The 24,243-nt window shown below is 44.7% G+C and overlaps 1 protein-coding gene across 2 annotated transcripts in view; it reads left to right on the forward strand.

Annotated features, from left to right (window-relative positions):
* The first annotated feature begins 1,628 nt into the window (after positions 1 to 1,628).
* Positions 1,629 to 24,243, forward strand: part of RAB3B (RAB3B, member RAS oncogene family) — a 75,107-nt gene continuing 52,492 nt past the window's right edge. Inside the window, exons 1-2 of one of the 2 annotated variants that reach the window (XM_036108403.2) lie at positions 1,629 to 1,826; positions 11,823 to 12,050. In XM_036108403.2, the coding sequence (XP_035964296.1) occupies positions 11,823 to 12,050 (228 nt within the window). In that variant the 5' untranslated portion in view covers positions 1,629 to 1,826. Of the gene's footprint in view, positions 1,827 to 10,308; positions 10,421 to 11,822; positions 12,051 to 24,243 lie in introns of those variants that run through there. The other variant, XM_078073160.1, reaches the window with a different exon arrangement.

Consider the following 24,243-nt stretch of genomic DNA (forward strand, 5'->3'; position numbering starts at 1 on the left):
AATCAGAAGACCTGAGGCTACATAAACACAACACCATCTGTTCTCATATTGTTTCACAACTTTAAAAGGACGGTTTTATATGTTATCTCGTTATTCCTGTGAAGAATGAATAGTCATTATCGTTCCACCCATTTTGACATGAGTAAACCAATGGCCTTGTGGGAGACAGGGAGTGAGAGAACAGGTAGTACAGGATATTTGATTTTGGGATCACAAAGGCACTAGTTTGGGGTTAGTAAGAAGTTCAGGGTGTGACCATGGGAGCCAGTGGCCAAAGTGATATGAAGAGGAGACCAAGGACTGAGGGATCAGGAAATCACATGGCTACCGAAGTCAGGATGGCAGGACAGGGGCTAATGAGGCAATACTGACTCCACTGCCCAGTTTTATGGCGTGTGTGGGGTGGGAAAGTGAGAAGCCTTATTGCAGATGGGCTACAAGAGGAGTCTTGGAAGAGGGTCAAGTTTCAACAAGAAAAGAAGTAACCTGAAAACTCTCTGAAGAAGCAGAGGATGTAGGAGAGTTTATTGATAAAGGAACAGGGTTCTATAGGGCACAGTGGAAAGGTCTGACAGGGAGGTGGGCAGTCGGAAGGTGAGTGAAGGGGAGAGGGATGGAGAAGCTCAGAAATGTATAAGGATGAGTCTGAGAGAGAAGTTAGACAACCAGAGGGACTGTCAATTGGGCAGTTCCCCAGCTTGGGGAGACAAATTGCAGATAGGGTCATAATGGAACTTGGGGGAAAATGGTTTTTGTATCTGATTCAGACCTCTAAGATTTGAAATGGAGGAAGAGTGTGGGGAAGGGTGATGATTCTAAATCAAAGCTGGCAACTACCCCTATGACCTCAGGAAGACTTAAAGTGAAGTCCATGTCAGGATGGGAAGTCAAATTGTCTCCTGTACCTGCCTCCTCTGACAGAATTGGGACTTCCTAATGATTGGCAATAACAATTTCTCACTCCAAGCTACTGCTAGTAATGGGGAGCCATTGAAAGTTTTTATTTTGTTTTGTTTTAATAAGGTTGATGGTAGCGTGGTGACATTTAGGACAATCACTCAGGCTGCTGGTGTACAGGATGAATTGAAGAGTGTAGGTGGGGAGATCTATTAGGAGGCTGTTACATTAGTCCAGGCAAGAAGTGATGAGGTCTGAACCAGGGTGAGAGCCGTGGAGATGGAGAGGAAGGGCAGCGATAGGATATGTTAAGGAGGTGTTATTACCAGACTCATGGGATGTGGGGCATGAAGGAGTGCATAGAGTAAAGGACAATGCCCAGGTTTCTGACTTAGTTTCCTCTTGTAGTCAGCGGTCCAGGTTCTGCCTTTCTTCCTGGGCTTTTGTGAGCATGAAGCAATATGACAGGAGAGTGTTTTGGAAATGGCAAAGCTGGGTACCCATCATCATCTACATTATTATCAAAGCTCTCTGATCACCATAGTAAGTTCAGTCTGTGGAATGAGATGTGACAATAAAGATAAATCACGGTAGTCACCCAGATACCGGCGAACTCAGTGTGGAGGGAGGGCGGGGGCCCAAGATACAACGAATTTCTACACCTGCCGGCAGCTGGAGCCCGGGGCGGAGCGAACACAGACTCCGCCCCTGGGCGGGGCGTGGGTGGGGCCTGGACGCGGCAATAGCGGAGCCGAGCTGTAGCCAGAGCCTCAGCCCTAAGTAGCCGCGGTGGGCACCAGACCCGACCCGCACCGACTCGCACCACCGTGCTCCGCGAACCCGGCTGCGCCTTCTGCCGCGTGCCGCCAGGTCCGCCGTCCCGCAGCTTTGCCAGGAGCAAGCCGCTCGTAACGCACCCGGAGTCCCAGGTAAGGGGCGCGGCCCGGGCACCCCGCCTGGAGAGAATCTGGGACCCACCCCGGCTCGGGGCTCTGGCGACAGCGAGCGGGCGCTGAGGAGTGCGGGCAGCGGGAGGCGACACCGAGGATAAGGGGCTGGGAGAGGCCGCTGAGGAGGGGGCACCATGGCCGGGAGGGAGGCGCATAGCCTGGGAAGGGGCGCTGAGAGGGTCTACCGGACCGCGAGGGCGGCGAGGGGTGCTCCGAGGGCAGGGGGCGGCGGGAGGTGGGAAAGCAGAAGTGGCCACTGGAGCGCAGTAGGGGCTCGCTGGGGGGAAACACGGGGCGTTGGGGGCGGGGAGATGTAAGGAGGGCCTGAGAGGGGCAGTGCGGGAAGGGGGTGCCAGGCAGCTGAGGGACGTGAAGCGGGCGCTGAGCGAGGGCACTGAGGACAGCGAGGGCAAGGGGGCGGCGTGGAGGGCAGTACACGGGGTCCGCAGGGTCGTGGTGAGCTGGGGAGCAGTGAGGTGATGAGGGAAAGGGTCGCTGGGCAGAGGGGGGTGTTGGTCGGGGAGAGGGGAAGAGGGTGAGGGAATGTGAATGGAGAGCTGGGAGCGAAAAGGATGCGGAGCCCGAGGCCAGCTTGGCGCGGGCACAGGGGATAACCGTGAGTCGGGGCTGGGGGGTGGGGCTCGGAGGTGGGAAGCCTGCAAGAATGGGAAGGTGGGAGGCAAGGCTGGGTCTACCCAGACTGCAGAGGAAGGGGGCGGGGAGCTGGTGGAGGGAGAGGGCAGTGGCCTTGGATATGGGCAGTGGGCGCCTGAGTTCTGTTAGGGGTGGGGGGCGGAGAGGCACTGGAATAGAGCAGGGGTCCGGCGGTTGTGGGTGGAGGAACTGTCTGGGAGCTTGGAGCGATTAGGGTAGTGGGTGTGCTGGGTTAGATTAGGGAGGAAGCCAGGTATGGGTTGTGTGAGGGTGGAAAGACAATGGGGCCCGTATGGAGTCCATGGGCACCCAGGTGCTAAACGTGTCTTAGCTACTCAGAAGGCTGAGGAGGGGGCGCAGGCACTGAACTCTGATACACCACCACCTGGGATCACAGACAAGAAGAGAATTTTGGACGGAAATAGTCATCCACTGGCCGCCTCTGTTGATTAGTCTAAACGTATGAAGGATTTTAGGGAGGGCAGGGTGGCAGCCTCTGGGAGCTAATAAAGGTGTGGAGGGGAGTGGGAGAAAGACAGGGCCCTCCATCCCAACTTCCAGGAATTCAGATGGAAAGGGGTTGGGGACAGTAAAAGGAGTGTGTGTTTACAGGTGGATGCCCATCTGTTCTGTGCATAAAAACGGAGAAAGACCATGGAATACCATGAAAAGCCCTGGCTATGGTAGTGGGAAGTCCTGGCACTGTGTTAGCCAGAGAAGACATTCTGCCAGAAAGACGATGGGTAAGGGAAGGCTTTCTGGTCATGAAGGATTTAGCCAGCAGTGGAGGACAGTTGTGTTCCTATCAGAGGAAACACTATGGGAAAAGGCAAAACTCTAAAATGATCTCCAGTCCAATAAGTAAATCTCCAGTTTCTTAAGGAATATGATGTGAAGAGAGATACCAATAACCTATAGAGGATGTTTTAAAAGATTTTCCCCCTAAGCTCAGAACTCCTTACGGTTCCTCTCCATCTCCCCAGAGTACAACACAGGGTGTGGTGCACAAGAGATGCTCAGTGAATGTTGATTCAGTGAACAATTGACCCGTGCTGGTGCTCCTGCCTCCAATTCACTCATCCCCCCCCCACCCCATTGTTGTAAGAAGCAAATATGGTAACATGGGTGAAAAGAGCTTCATAAACTATAAAGCAGTGTACAAAAGAGAGAGGCCACTAATATTATGCAGGTGTGCCTACACTCTGTGCAAGACAGAATGCATCGAAAGCACTTAGTAGAGTTCCTGGCATTTAGTAGGTGTGCAATAAATGGTAGCTATTATGATACAGTTTCTGTGGCTCTAAGAGACCTGGGGAAATAGTGAGGAGGTGGGCTGGGCTAGGCTGGCTGTGCTGGGTTGGGGAATGTCTAAAGAAAGGTTGAATTAAAAATAGAGTATGGCTTTAGGGAGCAGTTTGCATATAATAGGGTGAGGTCCACATTTGCCCAACTCCCTTCCTATCCTCACTAAATAAATGTTCCCAATGAGAAGATGGAGTACATTTACTGAGCATCTGCTATATGTCATATATTATCTAGATGCTTTACCAACATTGACTATAATTTTTCCAACAATGCTTGTTTTACAAATGAGGAAACTGTGTCTTAGTCATGTAAAATTTCTTGGCCAAGGTCTCACAGCTGATAAACGACAGACCTGGAAACTGAATCTGGTTTGTTTGATTTGGAACCCCAAGCTATTTCTACTACCTAGGATGACTTGGTAGAAGAAAACATGAAGCAAACAGAAAAAAAAATTTTTTAAGGAGTTTATAAGGCACTTTCCCATATATTGGTTTTTAATTCTTACAACAGTTTGCCAGGAAGTCTTTTGTTAACTCATTTTATAGATGAGAAAACTGATCTGCCTGAGGTTTCACGACTGCTGAGAGAGCCAGGGCTCAATCTAGGTCTCTAGGACTCAATCTTGTGCTATTTCTATCAAGAGAAGTTCAGGGCGCCTGGGTGGTTCAGTTGGTTAAGTGTCTGCCTTTGGCCCAAGTGATGATCCTGGGGTCCTGGGATTGAGTCCAGCGTTGTGCTCCCTGCTTAGCTTGCTTCTCCGTCTGTCCCTCTCCAACCCCACCCCCACCCCCTTGCTTGTGCTCCCTCTCGCTCTCTCTCAAATAAATAAATAAAATCATAAAAAAAAAAGAGAGAAGTTCATTCATTCACTTCTTTACTACATGTAATGAGTTGATCTCTTACTAGATTTTAGGGCTCTTCTCCTACTCTCTCCCCTCTTTCTAGCTGGAATTAGCTTCTCCTTAGGTGCTTATTTCTTCTGCCTATCAGACTGAAAGCCTTATTTGTTTTTCATAGCAATCCTCCGAGGGGCCATTTTCTTCTTTCCCCCAGCTTGGGACCAGACATGACTTCCCAGATGGTCCCTGGGCTTTCATCTTTATGGCTTGTCACGGAGACAGTGAACTACCTAGCTCTATCATTTATGTGACTGTCAGAAAAGACAGGGAAGATCTGATCGATGCTTATCTTACAAATGCGTTCTGCACTCACCACTGTGCAGTGACCTGTCTGCTCCTATCTGCCTCAGGCGGCTGCCTGCTGGGATGCTTTTTGCCTCTCTTCCAAATGTCTGTGTAGCCCCTGCCACCTTCCTGAAGATTCCCTTAGAGGCTTCCATCTGAATGTGCCTTTCAAAGGAACCTCCCTGCCCTCTGGTTCCACCTCTCCCCATTCTCACACCACCTACTGGGAAAGCTACGCTGTGTGCACATAAACAGATGTTGACAGTGCAGTATGGCAAGTTTTAGGAAAGAGCTGCACAGGGTGCTGGAGATGCTTCTTTACTCACCCTAAAAATGTTGAAGTTTTAAATTTCCCTAAGCCTAATCCAGTCTGGGAGTCATTAAATAACAGAAGGTCTAGTCATGATACTCCAGCTGACTTGCTATATGACCTTGGACAAATCACTTCTCTTTTTGGAGCCTCAGTTTTTTGTTTTTTGTTTTTTAACCTGTGAAATGAAGGGAAGTGGATCAGATTAAGAACTGAAACTAGTTTTTACTCTTGCCTCACTCCCTGTGGTAGACCTAGCTCATAAGGGCAGGCACTTTCCCCGCTGATTGTCCATGAGGCCACGTGCGTTTTTCTCAACACAGTGTATGAAACACATTCATATGCATTCTCTTAACTTAAAATCCACAGCAGCTTTTGGAGGTAGGTAATATTATCACATCATAGATGAGAACATTGAGGTTCAGAGTTTAAATGGCTTTCCCAAGTTCATACATTGAATTATGAGAAAGCTGGGACCAGGAGCCAGGCTTTTTGTTATGGTGAAGCTACCACACTCCCAAATCCGTTCTTATTCCAAAAATCTAAGAGTGTAAACAGCTGCATCAGAAAAAAATGAAGACTAATGATATGACATTTACATCAATAGTCTGGCACATGGCAAATGCTCAATAAATGTTTATTGAAAGGAGTAACGTGCCCTAAAGATTTGCTACAGGTCCAGTGTAGTCAGAGTGTAAGGATGGATAAAACTCAGATGGATCCAGAAGAGGAGGCAGACAGCTAATTGTAAAACAAGCTCCAATAATGTAGTCCAGATTAGGGAGAAAGCAGTTGAACAAGATTTGACTACAGAAGTGAATTAAAGGGGCCAGTGAAATAATATTTATTGCATACCTCTAATGGGCCAAGAAACCATGCTAGATTAATTACATATGGCAACTGCTCATTCTATTTGTACCCCAACTTCGTGATGTAGGTGGTATTTTTCTCTGAAGTAAAAATGCTGTGACTTAGAGAGGTGATATGACTTGCCCAAAAATGCAGCTGAGGACTAGAACAGGGATTTTGAACTTTCCTATAATGAAAAAGACTAGGTCTAGTCTCAACTGTTGGCTTTGAGGCTTGAGCAAATCCTTAATTTCTGGTCCTCAGTTTCTTTTTTTTTTTTTTTTTTTTTTAAAGATTTTATTTATTTATTTGACAGATAGAGACACAGCGAGAGAGGGAACACAAGCAGGGGAAGTGGGAGAGGGAGAAGCAGGCTTCCCGCTGAGCGGGGAGCCCGACGCGGGGCTCGATCCCAGGACCCTGAGATCATGACCTGAGCCGAAGGCAGACGCTTAACGACTGAGCCACCCAGGCGCCCCTCTGGTCCTCAGTTTCTTGATTAAATGGGAATAATAATATCTGCCCATCTAATTTTATCTCTCAGGTTTAGAGGATTAAATGAGATAGAGGATGTGAAATGAGGTAAGGAGCCAATCTGTGTTTCAGTAAAGTTACTGAAACTTTATTTATTTATAATTGCTGTTATTTAACTTGGTTAAATAACTAAGTTATTTAACTTTAAATGACTGCTGGTTAACCAGCAGTTCCATTTCTAGGGATCTTTCTTAAGGAGATAAATAGGAAACTGAGCAAGTATTTATGTAAAGACATGACCACTCTGATTTTTTTTTTTTAAAGATTTTATTTATTTATTTGACACAGAGAGAGAAAGCACAAGTAGGCAGAGAGGCAGGAAGAGAGAGAGGGAGAAGCAGGCTCTCCACTGAGCAGGGAGCCGGATGTGGGGCTCGATCCCAGGACCCAGGGATCATGACCTGAGCTGAAGGCAGCCGCTTAACCGACTGAGCCACCCAGGCGCCCCAACACCACTCTGATTTAATTTATAATAATTAAAAATAGAAAAATAAAGGAACAATATTAAAGAATTGGTCCTATGACACATCCATAGGATGGAATAGAATGTAGTCAATTGAAATGATATTTGTGAAGAGTTTTAAAAGTCTCAGAAAAAATATTTATGGTATAATGTTAAGTGAAAAGAAGCAGGATACAAAACTAATGGAAAGTGTGATCTCAGCTATTAAAATATACATAGAAGATAATAGACATATAGATATAGATAAAAAGTATAAACAGACCTCTATGTTTATATAGACAAAGACTAACCCTGAAGGATACATACATTGGTAACATATTTGCCTCTGGGGAGAGGAACAGAGGCTGGGAATCACGGTTGAAAGCACTAACTTTACACTATAAACCTTTAGGTTACATATTACTTATTTTTTACGGAAAAAATTAAGAAAATAATGCCAGCTACAGATGGTGATAAGATAACGCTTGTAAACAGTAAAAGTTTGAATTATTTTCAATGTATGTATTACTTTTTAAATCAACAACTAATAAAATATAATTTAAAAACAGATGGTACTTTGTTGCATAAGAAAATGAGGGAATACATTTAAATGTTAACAATGGCAGTTTCTGAGTGGATGGGGTGTCTTGTGTTCTTTTCTAATTTTTTATAATGAATATATACTTTCAAAGCAGAAATCCTCTCTTGTAAACAAAAACGACCGGCAGCGGAGTAGGGGATGGTGTGAGGCTGTTGCGGTTGCTTCCCTTGTTTTTTTTTGTTTGTTTGTTTGTTTGTTTGTTTTGTTTTTGTAAAGATTTTCTTCCCATTTAATGCTTCCCTTGTTTTAGGTAGAGAAAAAAAAGCGTCATGTCTTTGAATTGCCAATTCCTGAAACAGGCTCTGCATCTAGTGCCATGAAAAGCTGGAAAGTTAGGTCTCTGAGACAGTTTAAGCAAGCAATGGCACCCTCCCCTCCAATCTCACTTTCATCTTCCATGTATTTGCTCCACATGTCCAAGTGTCCTGGGCATTTTCCACACCCACTAGTGAGTGTTGTCATGGGGCAGATTGGTACAGGAGTGGGACTGAGGGTCTCAGATAAAGGCTTGAGAGCTGGGAGAAAAGAGAAAGAAGAACAGAGGCCACCGGAGGCTACTGGTGGCATATTAAATGATGTGGGAAACAAAGGCAGAAGAAAAATTATTTACTACCTATAGTCCATTGATAAGTCCTTGCAACGGGCAGAGTGCCATTCTTCAAGGAGCTCAACTGCCTCTAAGTCAATGTCGACACCTTGCTAAGGGCAAAAGGCCCACTGAGCCCGACCCCTCCCCAGTCCTCTCTTGATGAGAGAGCAGAAGGTTGGCTGAAGACAAAGCACAAGCTGACACCCTGCAACCTCCCCCCACTCCCCCACTCCTGGGTGGGACAGTGTGAGATTCTTTCAGGAATCTCCCAACTATCAATATTAATACCTTGCTAGAGGGGAAAACAACCTTAACTTGACAATGGCAAGGCCTCCATTATCTTGTAGGTCCTCTTTAGCATATGAAAGTTCTTTTGAAACCTCCCTTTTCCTTACCTCCCCAACCCCATAATATATAATCAGCCACCCCTCATAACCCTGGTGCAGCAACTCTTTCTGCGCACCGGTCCTGTCCCCGTGCTTTAATAAAATCACCTTTTTGCACCAAAGACGTCTCAAGAATTCTTTCTTGGCCGTCGGCTTCAAAACCTAACGTCTTTCCTACATCATTAAAGGGCTGTTAATAATCCTACATATTTGACCTTTCTTCAAGAGAGCTTTAAACTTTCTACATTTGTCAGTTCCTTGTCCTTACAGCTCATCTGAGAGGCGTATAGAGCTAAATCCACCAGTCAAAATCTCTTTCTTTTCCTTTGAGGAACAAAAACAGGAATTTTTTTTTTTTTAATTAAAAAATTTTTAAATTTAAATTCAATTAATTAGCATATAATGTATTATCAGGTTCAGAGGTAGAGATCAGTGATTAATCAGTTGCATATAATACCCAGTGCTCCTTACATCACATGCCCTCCTTAATGTCCTTCATTCAGTTACCCCATCCCCCCACCCTCTCCCCTCCAGCAGCCCTCAGTTTGTTTCCTATTAAGAGTCTCTGGTTCGTGGGACGCCTGGGTGGCTCAGTTGGTTAAGCGACTGCCTTCGGCTCAGTTCATGATCCTGGAGTCCCGGGATCGAGTCCCGCATCAGGCTCCCTGCTCGGCAGGGAGTCTGCTTCTCCCTCTGACCCTCCTCCCTCTCATGCTCTCTGTCTCTCATTCTCTCTCTCTCAAATAAATAAATAAAATCTTTAAAAAAAAAAAAAAAAGAGTCTCTGGTTCGTCTCCCTCTCTGATTTCATCTTGTTTTATTTTTTTCCTCTCTTCCCCTTTGATCCTCTGTTTTGTTTCTTAAATTCCACATCTCAGCGAGATCATATGATAATTATCTTCTCTGACTGGCTTATTTTGCTTAGTATAACACCCTCTATTTCCATCCTCGTAGTTGCAAATGGCAAGATTTCATTTTTTGATGGCTGAGTAGTATTCCACTATGTATATATACCACATCTTTATCCATTCATGTCGATGGACATCTGGGCTCTTTCCATAGTTTGGCTATTGTGGACATTACTGCTATAAACATTGTGGTGCAGGTGTCCCTTCGGATCACTACATTTGTATCTTTGGGGTAAATACCCAGTAGTGCAATTGCTCGGTCGTAGAATAGCTCTAATTTCAACTCTTTGAGGAACCTCCATACTGTTTTCCAGAGTGACTGCACCAACTTGCATTCCCACCAACAGTGTAGGAGGGTTCCCCTTTCTCTGCATCCTCGCCAACATCTGTCATTCCCTGACTTGTTAATTTTAGCCATTCTGACTGGTGTGAGGTGGTATCATTGTGATGAGTGATGTTGTGCATTTTTTCATGTATCTGTTGGCCATTTGTATGTCTTCTTTGGAGAAATGTCTGTTCATATCTTCTGCCCATTTCTTGATTGGATTATTTGTTCTTTGGGTGTTGAGTGTGATAAGTTCTTTATAGATTTTGGATACTAGCTCTTTATCTGATATGTCATTTGCAAATATCTGCTCCCATTCTGACTGTTGTCTCTTGGTTTTGTTGACTATTTCCTTCTAAAACAGGAATTTCTAAAGAGAGTGACACCCTGGACATTATCTCATGTGAGGGCTGTCCTCCCACCCTCTTCTGATCACTTAACACACCTGTCCAAGAACCCAGTGCTGAGCATAAGGAGAGATTGCAGGTGGGGAAGTAGGGCACCTGCTACTCCAATAGGACTGTGGGACTGAGTGCTGGATTATGGGGTTCAGATCCAAAGTGTTCTGGGAAAGGTGGCAGGTTTGAGAGAGCTGGGATCTCAAGGAAGGCCTGGCACATAAATAAATACTTGCTGAATGGATGAGTGAACAAATAAATAAAGGATTGAGGCTTCAAGGGATTTGGAACAATAATGACTTATGTTCACAGCTGTGTGGGATTTACCAGTTTATTAAGGTCTTACTTATTGTTATCTCATTTGAGTCCTGTAACAGCCCTGTAAGGAAAGCAGGGCAGAAATTGTCCTTTCCATTTTCCAGATGATGAGATTGAGTCCCAGAGGGATGGGGTAACTTTTATTAATCCAGCACACATTTACTGAGTGCTGATTATGTACTAGGACTTGTGCTAGAGGCTAGAGATGGAGAAACGAAGTACATTAGGTCCCAGATGCTTGGTCTGAAGGAGGAGCTGGAATAGTAAACAGTTGTGAAATGATACCAGTGCTGTTAGCGTGCCCGGGGGGCGTAGAGGCAGGAGGGCATGTGTACCTCTGCCATGCACGGGGAAGGTGAGACTGCGTTTGGATCTATAAGGATGAAGAGGAGTTTATTAGAAGAGTGTTGTGAACAGAAAGAATACGTGTCTAAAGGGACAAAGCAAGAAATAACGTGGCATATTTAAAGTGTAATTTGGTATAAAAGTGGCACAGGTTGGTAGGGAGAAGGCTTGGGGAAGATAAAGTTTAGAGAGTTTATTCTTTGGTTAGTTGGTTCTTTGTCAAGTTAAACAGTTTGGGCTTGATCTTTAGAGCCATGGGGAGCCATGAATGTTTTTGAAATGGGAATGATAGCCCTGTGCTGAGCCTTTCCTGGAATATTCATGTGTTTACTGTTTTGGCTTTTTCTTTTCAAAACTCAGCTCAGGAGCTGCCTCCTATGGGAGACTCTCCTTGACCATCATGCCTTCAAATTGGGTTAGATGTCAGATGTTTCTTGTGGGCTTCCTGGGCCAAGGCTTCCCTCCGTCTTATGACTTACCTACTGACTTGTTACTCCATGTTTACATGCTTTTTCACTCTAATCTGTGGCCACTCAGAGGTCAGACACCATGTCTGATTCATATTTGTAGTCCCTATACCCAGCACAGGGCTTGACCCAAAGCAACATGCTCAGTAAATATTTGCAGAAGGAATGAGTGGGAGGAACCGGGTTCCACCCCAATCCTGAGACAACATTTGGATCAGGTGCAGTACTGGGGTGATTCTGTGGTGTGTGTGTTTCTTCAGTGATGCTTGGGTGGAGAGTATGTGTGTGAATGGTGGAGTGACCATTAAAGATTGGTGACCTGGAGGTGTGTTCCTGAGTGACCACAGGTGTCTCCTACAGATGGCTTCAGTGACTGATAGTAAAGCTGGAATCAAAGATGCTTCCGACCAGAATTTTGACTACATGTTCAAACTGCTCATCATCGGCAACAGCAGCGTTGGCAAAACTTCCTTCCTCTTCCGCTATGCTGACGACACCTTTACCCCAGCCTTCGTCAGCACTGTGGGCATTGACTTCAAGGTGAAAACAGTCTACCGCCATGAAAAACGAGTGAAGCTGCAGATCTGGGTGAGTCCTGGGCATCTCATGGGGTGACAAGTCTGCTAGTATAAGGGCTGGGAGGTGGGTGCCAGTTTGGAACTTCTGGGTCTTATGCACCAGTGCTATTGAAGGTCTGGCCCCTGGACTGCCCCTTGCTGATTTTATAGAAGTTTCTCTCCTCTGGGGGCTCAGTTGCTTCTGCTGCTTAACTAAGAGGCTTTATCCTGCCCATACAAATGAGTGACCAAGAATCTGGGCTTTGGAGTTAGAAATTTGGATTCAACTTCCAATTCTGCCACTTATTAATCATGGAATCTTGACTAAATTACTTAACCTCTCTAGGCTACCTTTTCCTCTTTGGGGATTATAATAGCATCTACATCATAGAGCTGTTGGTTCTTAGCATAGTTCCTGGAATGTAGTAAATGCACAGTAAATGTTAGCTCCTGTGTCCATAATCTATCACTGCATAACAAGTCACTTCAAAACTTGATGGCTTAAAACAACAGTAGTTCATTATTACACAGTTTCTGTGGATCAAACATTTGGGAGTAGCTTGGTTTCTATCTTGTGGCCTCTTATGAGGTTGCAGCCAGATATTGGCTCAGGTTGCAGTCATCTGAAGGCTTGAGTAGGGCTGGAGGATCCCTTCCAAAGCTGCTTACTCATGTATATCAGGTATTGGCTGTTAGCAGGAGGCCTTAGTTCTTTCCCATGTGGTTCTCTCCTTGGAGTTGCTTAAGTATCTTCATAGCATCCCCCAGGGGAAGAAAGCCAAGAAACCAGAGAGAAAGTGGCAATGTCTCTTATTACTTAGCCTTAGAGTAGTCTGTTGGTCACTGATTCAGTGTAGGAAGAAAGTAAACAAGGGTATGAATCCTGGGAGGTGAGGATCATTGGGGACCATCATAGAAGCTGGCCACCACAGCTATTATTATTGGTATTTACTACCAATTTATTAGTACAGTGGTACTACTACTAATAATAAGAGATATGTAGATCTCATATATATATATATACATATATATATATATATATAAGATGATATAGCAAAATGTAGATCATATACTTTTCTTTCTTTCTTTTTTTAAAAGATTTTATTTATTTATTTGACAGAGAGAGAGAGATAGCGAGAGCAGGAACACAAGCAGGGGGAGTGGGAGAGGGAGAAGCAGGCTTCCCACGGAGCAGGGCGCCCGATGCGGGGCTCGATCCTAGGACCCTGGGATCACGACCTGAGCCAAAGGCAGACACTTAACAACTGAGCCACCCGGGCGCCCTGATCATATACTTTTCAATAAGGAATTAGTACCAGGATTGGAAATTTTGAAAATTAGTGATTTAAAGTATTCAAAGCATGTGTTATTTATTATCTCTCCATTCAGCTTGTTAAATGTACATTAATACACTGTGCATATATTTTATTGGATATATACAGTACTTTTTATAAATTATCTCCATGTATTATCTTACAATTAACCCCATGGGGCAGATATTATTTTAATTCACTCCTATTTTACAGAAGAAAAAAATTGAGACTCAGTAATTAACTTGCCTTAGGTCGACCACACAGTTGCAAAGTGGAATTCCAACTCAGACCTTCTGATTCCAAGTTACATGCTCTTTTCTCTACACTGTGCATGTGAAGTCTTACAGAGCCCATACTTCCGTTTATGATAGTTAAGTATTAATTTATATAGCGATAAAAGTTTATTTTGTTCATTTAGTCTCTATTAAAAGTATTGAGGAATTAGGAGTTATTAGAAATGCAAGAAGCTAAACAGACTACTTAGTTCATTGGTTCTAGAAGTGTGGTTCTAGTCCCAGCATTACCTGGGAGTTTGTTAGAAATGCAATTCTAGAAATGCAAATTTTCACGCCCCTCCTGAGACCCACTAAATAAGAAACTCTGAGCTATGGCCCAACAATGTGTGTGTTATAACAAGCCTTCCAGGTGACTTTGAGGCAGGCTAAAATTGAAGAACCACTTTGGTTTAACTACCATTTGGTTTGCCCATCTCATGGTGAGAATCAGTAAGCATTTATTAAGTACCTATTATGTGCCAAGTGCTTCCCCTTGTGTGGTCGAACATCCTCTTCACAGCCAGTGCACAGAGAGATGAGAGCACAGGGTACTGGGGCATGGTGAGTAATACAGGGGAACTGGAGCAAGGCTGCGGAGAGCAGAGAGGGGTGCTGAGAGAGAAATTTGCTGGAGAGGCTATCAGGCAGCAGCTTGAGGGTCAGGGAGACCTTGCACAGCAAACAGAAGTTTCTTGTCATGGGCCAGGGTTTACCTACCTGATAATTGTTGAGAGAGCTGAAGGAGCTATTAGAATGTATTTTTATCTATGGACATAAAATGCATGTTGACTAATATTTCTTATGTGGATTGACATTCCACATCACATGGTCACATATCCTGAATTCAAAAAGTCTTCCAGTAGGGGAAGACCTTCTGCCCTTCTAAGGGATTGGCAGGGGTGGTTCCCTCACTCCTTCATTTATGTTCAGCCGTTGTGAGCTTTTGCAGTGGATTTATTGATTATACCACCCTTATTTAACTAAATAAGCCTTCACGATGGATATGTGGTTTTAAAAGTATCCTGCAAAGAAACCTCTGCCTGAAGACTATATCAGTATAGTGAGCCCAAGTGAGCACGGAAAATGGCTGAACTGATGTTTCTCTGACTCCCAGCACAAGTTCATTGTCAGGCATGTTTTGAGGTAAAATCAATGATCATCTAATTAGATCTGACATAGTCAATCACATTGCTTTTGCTAAAAAAAAAAAAAAATTGGCAAAGAGATTTTGTGCATGTGTGCTTTCCTATAGCAAAAAAAGTCTGTACTATTTATAAATGCATTAAAATGTAAACATTGAAATATTAGTTATATCATTTTTATGTATTTTAACATCTTTTGTGTACAGAAGTAGATATATATGTACATATGATCTAAGTAAATATACAAATATTGTGGTTATGTGCTCACATGGCCTTACTTACAGAGGCTTAAGTTTGGAGACCATTGCCAGACAGTGGGGAGCTATAGAAGGGTTTTATCAAGGTCGGATTTGCATTTTAGAAAAATCCCTTGCTTCGGTTTGGAGGATAGATGGAAGCAAGGCAAAGAAGCCAGTGGTTTGGGTAAGTTACAAAGGGCCTAAATTAAGTCTGCTTGGGCTGTGGTAACAAAATACCACAGACTCAGTAGCTTCAACAACAGAAATTTATTTTCTCACAGTTCGAGAAACTGGAAGTCCAAGATCAGGGTGCCAACTAGGTTGATGTCTGGGGAGAGGTCTCCCCTAGGGTTGCAGGTGGCCGCCTTCTAGCTGTGTGCTCACATGGCCCTTCCTGGGTGCTTATTATATATGGAGAGTGAGTGGGCTCTCTGGTGTCTCTTCTTATAAGGACACTAATCCTATCAGATCAGGACCCCACTCTTATGGCCTCAATTAACCTTAATCTCTAACTTAGAATCCCCATCTCCAAATATAGCCACATTCGGGGTTAGGACTTCAATGTATGAATTTTGGGAGAATACAGCATTTGGAACATAATAGTAAGACAGTGACAAAATGACCTAAGGGATGGAAATGAGGGTTTGCAGGTTTGTCGATGGGGGGCTACATGTGATAACACAGTATTGTGCCTGGCATGTATCAGGAACACAGTAAATGTTAGGTTCCTTTTCTTCTCTGCTCCTAATCCATACACAAAGGCTGACTGGGTCCCTTCCCAGGTTTTCCACCTGTGGTTCCAGGAGTGCTGGAACAGGACAGGCGCTGTCTCAAGTGTTCAATTAAATTTCTCCAGCCAGTTTGATCTCTTGGGATTTCGAAAGCCATTGTCAGCGTGGAAGGAGGAGAGAGGGAACAAGAGGAGGTTCTGAGCATTGCTGAGCAGGACCATTCACAAAAGGAGTTTCTCTCATCTCTGAAGGGTGTTGGATGATGAAGGTATTGGTAGTGCTTTGTTCCCTGGGGTCCTTGGCTACATAGGTCCCTGAGAGCCCCCTCTGTTCCATGAGAGGTTAATTATTGTGGATCAGAGAAGAGAATCTTACTGGGGAGGTGGGGGTAGGGGAGAAATCTCATTAATAGAGAGTGAGAGCATGCACAGGTGTGAAGGGAGAGAGACTTGGTAACTCCACAGCAACAGACCTGACTAGAGGCCATTTACTGCTAGGTGCTGGTTGCCAAGCAACTGCTGGAGGCCTGTGGGAAGAGATGAGTGGGAGAGGGCCTTCCACTACTTCTGTTTGGGGCCCACTTCAGGGACTCTTGGGTCTGGTGCTGGTCAAGGGAAGAATCGGGATGTCTGCAGAAGGACTGAGCTGACCTAGGACTCTGGAGTCCTGGGTTTCAGTCCTGGCTCTGCCCTCTAGTCATGTGATCTGGAGTGACCCTTCTGCTCCATGGGCCTGTTTCCCTAACTATCAAAGGGAGAAAATAATCCTTGCTCTTCTTGCCTCATGAGTTGTTATGAAGATCAAGTGAGGAAATGCAAAGGAGTGCCTAAAGAGAACTCTGAAGCCTTGAGGAGATCAGGGGATTATGGATGTTGTCAGCCATGTGAATTCTTCTTGTATGTGATTTCAATCATTCTTTGTATCTTTCCCACCTTCCCTCTGACCCAGGGAGGTAGTTACCTCCATAAAGAATGGGTGTTTGAGGTCGGAGATGTGAAGTTCCTTATGTGGAGCCAAACTGTAAACTTCATTCTTTAATTCATTCAGTAGACATTGTGCCAGGCATTGTACTAGCTGTGGGGAAACAGACTTCCTGCTCGCATGGAGTTTGCCCTCTAGGAGGGGAGATAGACACTAAGTACATGAATAAAAAATACCTAATTTGGGGGCACCTGAGTGGCTCAGTCAGTTAAGCTTTGGACTCTTGGTTTTGGCTCAGGTCATGATCTTGGGGTCATGAGATCAAGTCACACATCGGGCTCCGTACTCAGCAGGAGTCTGCTTGGGATTCTTTCCCTCTCGCTCCCCCTCTGCCCCTCCCCCTGCATGTGTGCGCGCACACTCTCTCTCTCTCTCAAATAAATAAATAAATAAATAAAATCTTTAAAAAAAAAAACAAAACTAATTTTATCAGTGGTAAGGGCCCTGAAGGAAAAGAATAGACTTGTTTCAAACCCAGTCCACTGGGGGACTCAGAACTCTGAAATCACTGAAATGTGACTTAAATCTCATCCATAGGCTTGCAACTGGAGTTCAGGGTCAAATTCTATTCACAATTTTTTTTCTTTTTTTTTTTTTGAAGGCTTCCCACTGAGCAGGGATATATCCAGATATATCCATATCTGATTACATGCTCTTTTCTCTACACTGTGCATGTGAAGTCTTACAGAGCCCATACTTCCGTTTATGATAGTTAAGTATTAATTTATATAGCGATAAAAGTTTATTTTGTTCATTTAGTCTCTATTAAAAGTATTGAGGAATTAGGAGTTATTAGAAATGCAAGAAGCTAAACAGACTACTTAGTTCATTGGTTCTAGAAGTGTGGTTCTAGTCCCAGCATTGGGACTAGAGATCATGGGACCCTGGGATCATGACCTGAGCCGAAGGCAGATGCTTAACCGACTGAGCCACCCAGGCGCCCCTCTATTCACAATTTAAAAGGCTAGCTTTGTTGATGATTTTCACCACACCAGTTCACCTCAGGCCTATCTCCGTCAGGGGACATGATACCAGGGGTCTCTGTGGGGGAAAGATAGTATCTCCTCCTGCCTACTCCTACCAGTGAGGCTTTTTTGATGACCTGCATGTCAAGAAGACTTTAAAGATAGGAGTGCTTCATGTATCTGGGGTTTATTTGTATATGGATTGGGAAAAGACCGGCTGGCCTGCCCAACATTCTTCTTTGCTTGTTTAAGAACTCTGTTTTGTGAAGGATTTATAGGCCGCTGTCCTTACTCCTGGGCCTCTCCTGGTATTACTGTTTTCCATCATCTTTCTTTCTCTACAACTCATTCCTCTGAAGCCCTCAGTTACTACAGCACTTGTGTGTACCGCCATTATTCTATTTGTTTTGTTGTGTTGGTGATGATATTGGAAGGATAAAGTGTGTAAAGCACTAACATAATGCCTGGCATGGAGTAAACACTCAACAAACAGTAGTTTTTATTAAGGTTCCAGGGTGATCAAGAAAGGATACTCCTTGGGCGCCTGGGTGGCTCAGTTAGTTAAGCGACTGCCTTTGGCTCAGGTCATGATCCTGGAGTCCCTGGATCGAGTCCTGCATCGGGCTCCCTGCTCGGCAGGGAGTCTGCTTCTCCCTCTGACCCTAACCCCTCTCATGTGCTCTCTCTCATTCTCTCTCTCTCAAATAAATAAATAAAATCTTAAAAAAAAAAAAAAGAAATGATACTCCTTTTCTTCCCTCCTCAAGTTTGGAACCAAGTGAGAGAGTCAGAGAGATGGGGAGTAATGTGATAGCCTCATTACTGATAAAAGCTAGAATGAAGCTCCTGGTCCAAGTCTTCAGGGAAGTGGAGCTTGCTAATACTTCACTCTGGAGTCAGATAGACGTAGAAACCAATCACAGGCCAACACGGGCCAGCTGCAATTAGCTCATGCAGTATGCATCCAAGGTCAAAGTACATGTGGCCCAGACTTACTAATGCTTCAGGCCTAAAGCATCCCACCCAGGTCTGTGTTAGATGCCTCTATCTCCATGTTCAGTCTTCCTCATGGAGGAAGGGAGGGTTCCTCCTCCAACAGCTCTTTTTATAATTAAAGAGATAGATAGAAGTAAGCATTCACTCCAAAGGGAAGTTGGACAGAGTAATGAAAGCTGGGAGGGGCGCCTGGGTGGCTCAGTCAGTTAAGTGTCTGCCTTTGGCTTGGGTCATGATCCCAGGGTCCTGGAATCGAGCCCTGCATCAGGCTCCTTGTCTGCGGGGAGCCCGCTTCTCCCTCTCCTCCCTGCTTGGACTCTCTTTCTCTCTCTCTTAAATAAATAAATCAAATCTTTAAAAAAAAATAATGAAAGCTGGGAAAAATAGGAAGAGTCTTAAGAGATTTCCTGGGAATCCTGAATTCTACAGTAATAATGGGTGACTTCCTATGTCACCAGGAGCTGAGAACAATAAGACCAGATGAGATAGCGCTGTCAGGAAGTCAGCTAGGTTCACTTACTATCCAACTACCTTATTCCCACACAGCCACCTTGATGAAACTTAGGTTACCACATGGCTTTTGAGTCACTTATAAATAAGAAAAGTAGTGAATATTAAATTGGGGAATGTCAAAGACTTATATCTTAGAACCAGTAATATAAGAATGCAATAAATATGGAGCGCCTAGTGGCTCAGTCAGTTAAGTGTCCGACTCTTGATTTTGGCTTAGGTCATGATCTCAGGGTGGTAAGATCAAGCCCTGCATAAGGCTCCATGCTGGGTGCGGAGCCTGCTTAAGATTCTCTCTCTTCCTCTCCCTGTGCCCCTCCCTGCCCTACTCTCTCTCTCTTTCTCTAAAAAAAAAAAAAAAAAAAGAGTGCAATAAATGTAATGGAGCTTAGGAATGTGGGGAAATATAATCATACTAGAAACCTACATTAAGAAGGATTGTGGCTCTTAGGCAGTCTTTTAACAAATATTTACTATGGCTTACATTGGGGATAGAGAAATTAATACAGTTCTGGAGGTCAGAAGTTCAAAATTGGTGTCCCTCGGTTAAAAATTGAAGTGTTGGGGCGCCTGGGTGGCTCAGTCATTAAGCGTCTGCCTTCGGCTCGGGTCATGGTCCCAGGGTCCTGGGATCGAGCCCCGCATTGGGCTCCTTGCTCAGCGGGAAGCCTGCTTCTCCTTCTCCCACTCCCCCTGCTTGTGTTCCCTCTCTCGCTGTGTCTTTCTCTATCAAATAAATAAATAAAATCTTTAAAAAAAAAATTGAAGTGTTGGCAGGTGTGTGTTCCTTTTGGTGGCTCTGGGGAGAATCCGTTAACTTGCCTTTTTTGGCTTCTAGAGGCCACTTGCATTCCTTTGCTTGTGGCCCCCTCCTCCATCTTCAAAGCCAGAGATGCAACATCTTTTTTTTTTTTTTTTAAGATTTTATTTATTTACTTGACAGAGAGAGACACAGCGAGAGAGGGAACACAAGCAGGGGGAGTGAGAGAGGGAGAGGCAGACTCCTCGCTGAGCAGGGCTCGATCCCAGGACCCTGGGATCATGACCTGAGCCGAAGGCAGACGCTTAACCGACTGAGCCACCCAGGCGCCCCGAGATGCAACATCTTTTGATCTCTCCCTCTCTTGCTCTCTCTCTCACCTTCCTGCTTTTCTCTTAAAAGGACCCTTATGATTATCTTGGGCTCACCTGAATAATCAGGATAATCTCCCATCTCCAAACCTTAATTTAACCCTATTTGTGAAGTCCCTATTGCCATGCCAGGTAACATATTCATAGGTTCTGGGGATTAAGATGTGAGTATCTTTTGGGACGCTATTGTTCTGATTACCACAGCATCTGTTGATAACATGGAAAAGATCTGTTGTACACCTGAAACTGAAATTACATGGTACGTTAACTAACTGGAATTTATCTATCTATTTATCTGTTTTTGAGAGAGAGAGAGAGAGCTTGTGCGTGCGCAAGAAGCAGGGAGGAGCAGAGGGAGAGAGAAAATCATAAGCAAGTTCCATGCCAGTGCAGAGCCAGACAAGGGGCTTGATCTCACAACTCTGAGATCATGACCTGAGCTGAAATCAAGAGTTGGATGCCCAACCAACTGAGCCACCCAGGCACCCCATTAACCAACTGGAATTTAAATAAAAATGAAAAAAGAAACAACAACAAAACAAACAAAAGGGACATGTGGGTGGCTCAGTCGGTTAAGCGTCTACCTTCAGCTCAGGTCATGATCCTAGGGCTGGGGATTGAGCCCCGCATCGGGCTCCCTGCTCAGCGGGAAGCCTGCTTCTCCCTCTCCCACTCCCCCTGCTTGTGTTCCCTCTCTCGCTGTGTCTCTCTCTGTCAAATAAACAAATAAAATCTTTAAAAAATATATATATATATATAAAATAAAATCTTTTAAAAAAGCAAAAACTAACTAACTAGAAGTGATAGAAGTAAAAAAATAATAACAATAACACGGAAAAGATCTAATATAAATGCTCCCTATCCTTCAAGGCTCTACCTCCCTCTCCTCCGATGCTAGTCCCCTCCGCTGACTGCCTGAAACAGGTACTGTCTGCATCTTAGGCTCACACTGCCCACCGGAGTGCCTGTCACCTTGTTAGATGCCAACAAGCCTGTGAGGTCAGAGCTCATCACATCTCGGTCTCCCATTTTAGACATGAGGAGGCTGAGGTCCAGAGAGAGATGCAGACTTTACTAAGGGCCCACAGTGAGGTTTCTTAACACGTTTCAGTGCTCTTCCTACCACGTCAGGAAGGTGAAATCTGGCCACCTGAACATAGACTGGGGACCCACGGAGAGACTGGTGGACAGCACAGAGGAGGCTGAAGGCTGAACAGGGATGCTGGGGCTCTGACGGGTCCCTGTGGCTCCAGGAATATGAAGACAGTTCCTGAGCACAGCATCTCATACAGAGCTCTTATGATAATCAGAATTGATTTTTCTAGGCAGCAAGTTTCCTGGTGTGGCTGCAGAGACATGTTGACACTTCCATCTCCTGTAGGAACCAGCTGCTGGAGAGGTTTAGTCTGATTTTTAAAATCACCACAAAGACTATGGGAAGTCAAATCAGAATCACAGGCATAGTCTGCTTTTGCAGTTTGCAAATGAATTAACCAAAGGCGTTATTGGCTATTCAAAGGGCCTCCATTCTTTGGGGCCACCATCCCCTTAACCTCTACCTAAGTTGGTGTGGGAGAAAAATAAAAACCTACAAGCCATTTGTGTACTCATTCATTCAATAAACCTGTACCTATTACGTTCCAGGCACTGTCATAAGAGGACAAATAAACAGCCATGATACAATACGAATGATATAATAAAGGGATAAAGAAAGTGCTGTAGGAAAGGGAAAGGAGCTGTTACTCTGCCTGGGGAAGTTATTTTCAGCTTCACAAAGGAGGGGACACTTGAGCTGGGTCTTGGCAAATGAGTCAGTTTTTCAGGTTAATGCTGGAGAAGATCTTTACAAGCAAAAGACATTTGCAAAAGCATGATTGCTTTTAAAGACCCATTATATGCCTGGCTGTGGTAGGTTCTGCAGGGACTGGTGAGACAACATCCTTACCTCTAAGGGGCACTCTGCAGTAAGACAGATATAACATGGACATAAATATCAATGATGCTATACACATGAATGATGCCTTGAGAGGTACAGAAAGTTTTAAGGGAGTTCAGAGAGGGAGTGCTCCCTCTCAGCTTGAGAGCATCAGGGAGGGTTTCGTGGAGGAGGTGGCCTTATTTTAATGAGAGTCAGATTTAGCAGATACAACATCCTCAGAGGCAGGGCTATCTGTCTCATTCATCTAGTTCTGTGGTCCAGGCTGACCTCAGTTTTTAATATTTTATTTATTTATTTGACAGAGAAAGACCCAGCAAGAGAGGGAACACAAGCAGGGGGAGTGGAAGAGGGAGAAGCAGGCTTCCCGCTGAGCAGGGAGCCCGATGTGGGGCTCGATCCCAGGACCCTGGGATCATGACCTGAGCTAAAGGCAGACGCTTAATGACTGAGCCACCCAGGCGCCCCAAGGCTGACCTCAGTTTTTGACTCAGTGACAGTGTTCTGACATTGCCTGGAATGATTTGCACGTTCAGAAAGCAGTGCAGCATGTCCTTAGGAGCAGAGGCTTTGGGGGTGAGCCAGGCCCATGCTCCAAACTCATGTCTGCCATTGTTACCTTGTTCAAGTCCTGTTACCTCCCTGTGCTTCGCTTTCTTTTTTCTGAAATAAGGATAATTTTAGTAACACCTACGTAATGTTGAGAGAATGAAATGAGATAATGCTTAACATAGTCCCTGGCACATAGTAAATGATCATTAGTTGGTAGTTTTTGTTACTATTAACTCTGGTACTCTCAGGGATTGATTTGTGGCACCAGAAGTCTGATCTCAGCTGCATCTCTTTTAGGCATTGACGAACATCCACCTGAATTCGTTCTCTGAGTCCTGAGCTGAGTCTGCGATGGTTGGTGGCTGACCACTTTGGCAGAGCTGTGCCCTAATTAATGGCTTACGCAGTTTAGCCGGGGAGATAAAACAATTTAGGAAACCGTAAAAAACTAAAGTGTGTGGTGCAGAGTGAACGCAATGGAAATTTAAAGGAAAGAGTTCAGTATTGGGAAGAGTGGGTAAGAAAGGCTTCTGGGAGGAAGGCCGTGGGCAGGGAGGGCACTACAGGACAGGGAAAGAGGGAGCGGTGTCCCAAGCAAGGGGGTTGACATTAAGGGAGGGCGTGAGTTGTAGCGTGCTTTGGGCAGTGTTTTTCCTGTGAGGTGATTGGACTCCTTCAGTACCTACCAGTCACAGCTCCTGCCTCTGCTTCATACACCATGTGGTGTAGCCCTTCCTTCCACAAGAAACAGAAGGAATGGCAAATGCAGAAGCCCTGAGGCGCTGAAGCAGGGGTACCCCCAGCACATTCCTGGAATAGTAAGGTGCTGCGGCTGGAGCAGGGAGGATAGTGGTCCGAGATGAGGCTAGAGAGTTGGTGGGAGGGCCAGATTGTGTAGGCCCTTAGAGGCCTTTGCAAAAACTTGGGTGTTTAAAAAAAAAAAATTATTTTTATTTGAGTATAGCTGACACAGAATGTTACATTAGTTTCAGGTGTACAACATAGTGATTCAACTTCTCTATACATTATGCTATGCTCACCACAAGTGTAGCTGCCATCTGTCACCATAGAATGCTATCATAATGTCACCGACCATATTCCCTATGCTGTGTCCTTTATTCTCATGACTTATTTATTCCATAACTGGACTTCGGGGTTTTTAAAAACAGCTTTATTGATGTATAATTGATACCACACAAAAAAGGGCACATATTTAATGTATACCATTTGATGAATTTGGACTTATGCAAACATGTGAAACCATCACCACAATCAAGATAATAGACATATTCATCACATTTAAAAGTTTTCTTGTGGGCGCCTGGGTGGCTCAGTTGGTTAAGCGACTGCCTTCGGCTCAGGTCATGATCCTGGAGTCCCTGGATGGAGTCCCATATCGGGCTCCCTGCTCAGCAGGGAGTCTGCTTCTCTCTCTGACCCTCCCCCCTCTCAT

The sequence above is a fragment of the Halichoerus grypus genome, chromosome 5, assembly GCF_964656455.1.
Source record: "Halichoerus grypus chromosome 5, mHalGry1.hap1.1, whole genome shotgun sequence".
NCBI classification, from domain to species: domain Eukaryota; kingdom Metazoa; phylum Chordata; class Mammalia; order Carnivora; family Phocidae; genus Halichoerus; species Halichoerus grypus.